The 6405-nt window shown below is 47.8% G+C and overlaps 1 protein-coding gene across 1 annotated transcript in view; it reads left to right on the top strand.

Annotated features, from left to right (window-relative positions):
* Positions 1–289: 289 nt before the first annotated feature.
* Positions 290–6405, top strand: part of LOC139761555 (uncharacterized) — a 6364-nt gene continuing 248 nt past the window's right edge. The window contains exons 1-5 of the mRNA XM_071685825.1: positions 290–777; positions 1552–1746; positions 2197–2324; positions 2873–4229; positions 4733–6405. The exon at positions 4733–6405 is cut by the window's right edge and continues 248 nt beyond it. Of these exons, the coding sequence (XP_071541926.1) occupies positions 474–777; positions 1552–1746; positions 2197–2324; positions 2873–4229; positions 4733–5595 (2847 nt within the window). The 5' untranslated portion in view covers positions 290–473 and the 3' untranslated portion in view covers positions 5596–6405. The remainder of the gene's footprint in view (positions 778–1551; positions 1747–2196; positions 2325–2872; positions 4230–4732) is intronic.

Below are 6405 nucleotides of genomic sequence, written 5' to 3'. Positions count from 1 at the left end.
CCCTCGTAGTTATATAGTAATTTAGAGGATAGCATTACCCTTCTTGTGCCAGACATGCAACGAGTGTTCCAGTAACGCGCTCTTGTTTCACGTCCCCATTGTGACAGGTACGACCACCACCACCTCAGTGTTCCGTCAGCTTTTCTGACGCGTGGCGTCTCCCGCCCTCCCTCCCTCCACGCAACTCCTAGTGTTAATGGCCTCTGACGCACTGGGATTACCGCTGCACCGGAGCCCGGACGCGGTGAATGTGTCTGTCTCGATGGACGGGATGTAAACATCAAAACATCACAGGCACCGGTCATACTGGAATTTCTTAGACCTCCTCAAGCCGCCTTAGGGGACTATAAGACCCACATACGAAGGGACCAGTGGTAGGTAGTATTATCAGGCCTTTGTGATCCTCGAAAGATGGAAATATATTCCAAGAAAATAGAAGAAATCTACCAATATACGTCAATGGACATATTTCCATGATCTTCAACTGGTCGAGAACCTACAGTGTGTGTAAGCAGGCTTACCAGGATGATGAAGAAGGGCAGTGTGGCAGTAGCGTAGGCCAATCAGAACTCAGGTTCTCAGGGAGGGCAGCAATCCCGGCCACGCTGCAACACCCACCTTACCCAGCAGCCCAGACAGCTCGAATGCCTAGGGAAACAGGACACCACCTTGAGGAACCTTGGACGACGATGGGTGCTGCAGAACGTGAGGCTCGGGGTTCGATAACCCCCATCCTTCGACTTTGGGTGACCTTGGTGCTGCTTTGCCTTGACCTAGGTGAGAGGTTGTAGTGAGTGAGAGTTGTGAGTAGTAGTAGTAGTAGTAGTGGTAGTAGAGTGAAGTGTTGTGGATAGTAGCGTGTCAGTGATGGGCGGCTGGTTTATATACGTACGGGTGTGTGTGTGGGGGGGAATTTAGTGCAATGTACACTGCACTATACATGTTTTCGACTGTCTTAATTCCAGTCATGTTCTCTCTCTCTCTCTCTCTCTCTCTCTCTCTCTCTCTCTCTCTCTCTCTCTCTCTCTCTCTCTCTCTCTCTCTCTCTCTCGCAAGACCTAATAAGCAATTACACATGAACGCCCCAACCTTCGTGACTGTGCTGTTACGTGTGTAACGGTAACGTAAGCTACATTTTATACGTTGTCCATTTTCATGGCTTGCGAGACGGGGAGGCGAACGCTTCCATCAATGCGTAATGCCAGGGTTGCGTAACGCCAGACAAGGGGGTCTGAGGGAATGTCGTAAAAGGCACGATTTTGAGGCATGTTGATGGTGTCGTTAAGGGGGATAGTGGTGGGGATTAAGGGGTTGGAGGAGAGTGGTAGTGTTTAAGGACAGTGGCTGGAGTGAAGAAGTTGTGTGAGAGACACATGAGTACGTCAGGGAGCTGGAGACTGACGTGAGTGTTGAGGGGACCAGGAAGTGCCAGGTGTTGTAGGTCGTCCTTGAGAATTAAATGACTGTTGTGGTCACAGTATCCTTTTAAAGGACACCAGAAGAGTAGTGGGGTCACTCGTATGAAGTTCCTTCCCTGCCCCTTTCTTCCAGCGTATGTCCGCAGCATCCCAGTCGTGGAACTATCTGGGGGGAATTCATCCCTCTGCCTGAAGGAGAACTTCGATGCCCTTGGGAACCAGTTCTCCATCTGTGCTCACCTCCAGCCTCAACCTGACGATGACCACCACAACGACCACAGTGGGACAGTCTTGACCCTCAGCCACAGTGGGCTCGCATGGAGAGCTGGTAATTATACCCTTTGGTGTAATTTGTTATAAAACGAGTGTTAGATTTTTAGCAGGGGACGTGATGTGGGGAGGGAGGGGAAGACGAGGTCAGAGATGAGCCATTCGTCTTCGACAGCATACATTGACCTGTTGCAGTTAGTACATACGTATACTCGTCAGGCACCAGTACAGTCGTAACTACAATGGCCAGGCACCACTACAATGGTAACTACGACACCCAGTTACTACTACACCAGCATATCATCACTACATTCCACTCCCAGGACAAAGACCACAGCATTATCCACACACCACTTTACCAAAAACTCGCCTTCTTCCCTAACCACTCCACCATCCAGACACCTCAACACCAACAAACTCACCATCTCAGCACATCTACACGAACCACTACACCACCCAAGAGCCACTACAGCAACTAACTATCATCAATATCATATCCTCACTGCAGGCATCACATCCTCGCTTCTGGTGCTGGAGGAAACTGACGAAGAAAAGGGGAAAAAAATGACGTATGGTGATCCCTTCAAGGCTGGAGTGTGGAACCACCTGTGTTTCTACTATGGAGCCACTGATGGAGTAAGCCTCACTCTAACTTTACCAGAAGTGCTTTCAGGGGAGAGAGATGCAGAAATGCTCGTTTTCTAGTAAAGGTCTTGTTGGCTTCGCCCGTTTTCTAATGGCATTTGTATCAGTATATGAATTTAGTCAAATCCCTGAGTACTGTGTTAGATTTTCGAAAGGTATGATTAAGCGATATTTCTTTACGGAATGATTTGGTGAGTCTTGTGTCTCCCTGTCTGTCTATCTGTGTGTACATCTTTTATTAGTTTGTGCCTCTGTTTATCTTCTGTCTGTTTGTCTGTGTGTACATCTTTTATTAGTTTGTGCCTCTGTTTGTCTTCTGTCTGTCTGTCTGTCTGTACATCTTTTATTAGTTTGTGCCTCTGTTTATCTTCTGTCTGTTTGTCTGTGTGTACATCTTTTATTAGTTTGTGCCTCTGTTTATCTTCTGTCTGTCTGTCTGTGTGTACATCTTTTATTAGTTTGTGCCTCTGTTTATCTTCTGTCTGTTTGTCTGTCTGTGTGTACATCTTTTATTAGTTTGTGCCTCTGTTCACCAACAGGTTGTACTTAAGGTGAGTGGCCAGGAGTCTGAAGTTCTAGAGACGAAACAATTAGATAATAACACCCACTTCGACCCGAGCGCTCCCTCTAGGCTCTGTCTGGGCTCATCTGAGCTCGAATACCCGGCTCTTCGTGGTCTCATAACAGGGTTCTATGTCACTCCCTTGAGCGATGAGCCAGAGAGCGGGAACCACGCCTTCCCCAAGGATTGCACCAGCCTTCTACCCAGCGATGCTCTCCTCACCCTAAACTCCAGCTGGTTAGCCACTGGGAACGTCAACACCTTCGACTACACCCCGGCGGAGCTGTGTACTGAGACACTATCTACCGTGGCCCTGCGTGCACGAGCCAGCCAAAGCGAGGTGCTCATCATGTGCTACGCCCTTGGTGGCCGCCTAACCACAGAGAGCGAGGCGGGAGCCAGCACCGCTGACGTGTTGTCAGCCTGGGGCCGACTTTGCAACGCGAGCGACGGCGTCGTGTCCTGGCTGAGCAGTGTAGGCGACGATGATGCTCACTTTGAATGTGAGGACGAGAGCGATACTGACTCAGTGTGTGGTGTTCTGCTGGCGAACGGCAGCGTCGCCTCCTTGCCGTGCATCAAGGAGCTCGAATGCAGCATATGTCGGGTGCCATACGACCGACGCTTCACTGTCTACGGCGCCGTGAAGTTCGTGGATCATCGCTATACCTTGCGGACGACGCCCGAGGGCGACATGTACTTCGAAGGTGATGATGGTTATTCGTCCATTGAACGAGACGGGAGCGACTGGGTCCTCCAGTCAGAGTTACATAGTAAGAAATGGCGGCTTCGTACCGCCCCGACTCCGACGGGGCGTGGCATCTGGGAGTTCCAAGGAGGCAGTGCGTTGCTGACGGTGACACACTGCAACGCAGCCCATTTCTCCTGCACGGAGGGCCTCTGCGTCCCCAGGAAGAACCTCTGCGACGGCTTGCATCACTGCGCCGACGACAGTGACGAGAAAGAGTGTCAACTGATCGTCAAACACGAGGGTTACGTGCCAAAGATCAGCCCGGCGAATGGCAAGAAGATGCCAGAGACGATGTATTACGACCCGTTCATCTTCGCCGTGAGCGACATCACCACCATGGATGGAAAAGCCACGTTCGACATCTCGATCGTATTCAAGTGGAAGGATCCAAGAATCTCCATCAGGAACCCGAAGCCTCAGAGGCAGTACTTCGAGTGTTCGGAGATCTGGTTCCCGACCCTCTTCGTCGTCAGCGGCTACACGGAAGGTATCCTTCAGAAGATCGACCCGTATTCCGGCGACTGCTTCATCGAATCGCACAAGAACCATTCCCCACACAGGCCGCTGGGCGACCCCTACAACAGTAAGTTGAAAAAGGCTTTGGAAATTCAGAAACTGTGGGAAGCCACTGAGTCCACCATACCTGTGTCCTGGTTCACGTTTTGTGTTACCATATCTCTATTACCAAATGCTTTTCTTTATATATATATATATATATATATATATATATATATATATATATATATATATATATATATATATATATATATATATATATACATATAAATATATGTAAGGATATTCCAAGTTTTTCACGGAAATGTCTTAAAGATAAAGGTTTATATTTACTTAACTAATTATATTAACCTTTTTTTTTAAGTAGTTCTCTCATAATTCGTATTTTATTTCCTGTTTACAACGTCCGTGTCAAAGATTCAAGAGAACTGCGTTACATATTTTCATCTTCGAACACTTCAGCTGTCTGACACACGAAATTTCACTCACGAACTTCATTCACTTTCACTCCTGATGTCACTGAATAATGTCTGAAATCTGAAAACTGGACTTTCTTATATCTCGTAACAGATGAAGTCTCGGACGGATCTGAGATCGAGATAAACTACCGAATAGGCTTCCTTGTGACGCTGCCTTGCCACTTCCAGCTGCAGAGGTATCCGTTCGGCCGACAGATGTGCAACGCCTGCATCGTATTGAACAATGGATACGAGGACTACATCTTGCAACCTATGTATCCTGAGGACGACATCTACGAAGTCGACAACAGCAAGACGGACTTGCTGGAGTTCAAGCTTCTGCGAGCCACACAAGAGGTCGTCGCTAAAGACAGCGAGGGAAAGGAGTCAGTCGTCGTTTTAACGTTGCATCTCTCTAGCCTCTACGACTACCACTTGTTGAACAGCTTCGCCCCGAGCGCCCTCATGTTCTTCATATCGTTCTCCTCCCTGTTCTTCCCCATGGAGAACTTCAACGAGAGGATCATGGTGTCCCTGACAGCCTTGCTGGTTCTGGCGACCCTCTTTGCCCAGGCAAGCAACACCTCGGTCAGGACCCCTTACCTCAAGCTCTTGGACGTGTGGTACGCGGCGATGATCGCCTTCTGCTTCCTAGTTGTCGTCATCAACGTCATCGTCAACTCCCTCATGTCTGGGAAGGCCTCCTCCTCGTCCTCCTCCTCCTCTTCGTCTACCGTCTCGCCCGAGTTCAAGGAGCGGAAGATCTTGGGCCTCGATGGCAACCTACCTGCTGTAGACGGGATGACGCTGAAGGTCGGTTGGAGCAGCGCCTCGACTGAGGGAAAGAAAGGCAAAGAATCAGGCGCCAGATTGAAGCGAGCAGCCATGTGCAATGTAGCGTCTATCACTCTGCTAATCTTTCTATCAGTCACCCTCATCTTGGTATACATTCTGTTGGCATCTGAGTTGATATAAGCAGTACCTCAGACACCCCTAAACACATATACTGAGACGAAATAAGAATCAATGATTCTCTTTAATGCTACTGAATTCGATGTTAGTGGTATCCAGTTCTGCCTTAAGGAGTGTCGAACCTCACCCTCGTAAGCTTGAATCCTCTTTCCTGACCTATAGCACTCACACCAATGGGATCCAGACCACTGGAGTATTACGTGTGGCTTATTGAGCGTGATGTAGTGTTGGTCAAAGTCTGACATTTCGTGTAAGTTTTGATACCTGTCTCTATGTACCATACTCCATAGAGTTGTGTGTCTTGTAGAGTCCAGAACGAAGTATGAGTTATGTATTCAAATTGTTCTATAGAGTTTAACGTATACCGTAGAGTTATGTATTCCACATGTTCTATAGAGTTAAATATGTCCCATCATATAGCTCTCATTATAGAGCATACCAAACAGTATGCACTGTCAAATGTTTCATTTAATACGAATTATAGCATGTACCATCCAGTGTGCTGCATAGATAAACATTCGGTTATATAGAGTCCACTACTATACAGTGTGTATCACAGTGCCAAGTGTTCTCTGTGCACTATAGAGTCACATTTTCATCATACAGTATACACTTCGCTGTATGATATCCACTTAGTATGCACCACGGAACTTAAAAGGCATTTGAGTTCTCCCGCGCAAATAGAAGTACTGTATTCAATCCCCTTGGATATGACGCACTAAATTCCCTAAATCTGGGTTAAATGTCTTTCAAGGCGTTCGCAAACTCATAAGGTCATTGAACACCTTTGATAGGAACTTGAATCCTTTTGGA

Source organism: Panulirus ornatus, chromosome 40 (assembly GCF_036320965.1).
Source record: "Panulirus ornatus isolate Po-2019 chromosome 40, ASM3632096v1, whole genome shotgun sequence".
Lineage (NCBI taxonomy): Eukaryota > Metazoa > Arthropoda > Malacostraca > Decapoda > Palinuridae > Panulirus > Panulirus ornatus.
The sequence above is the reverse complement of the archived record's forward strand: the minus strand, read 5'-3'. Positions and strand labels throughout refer to the sequence as shown.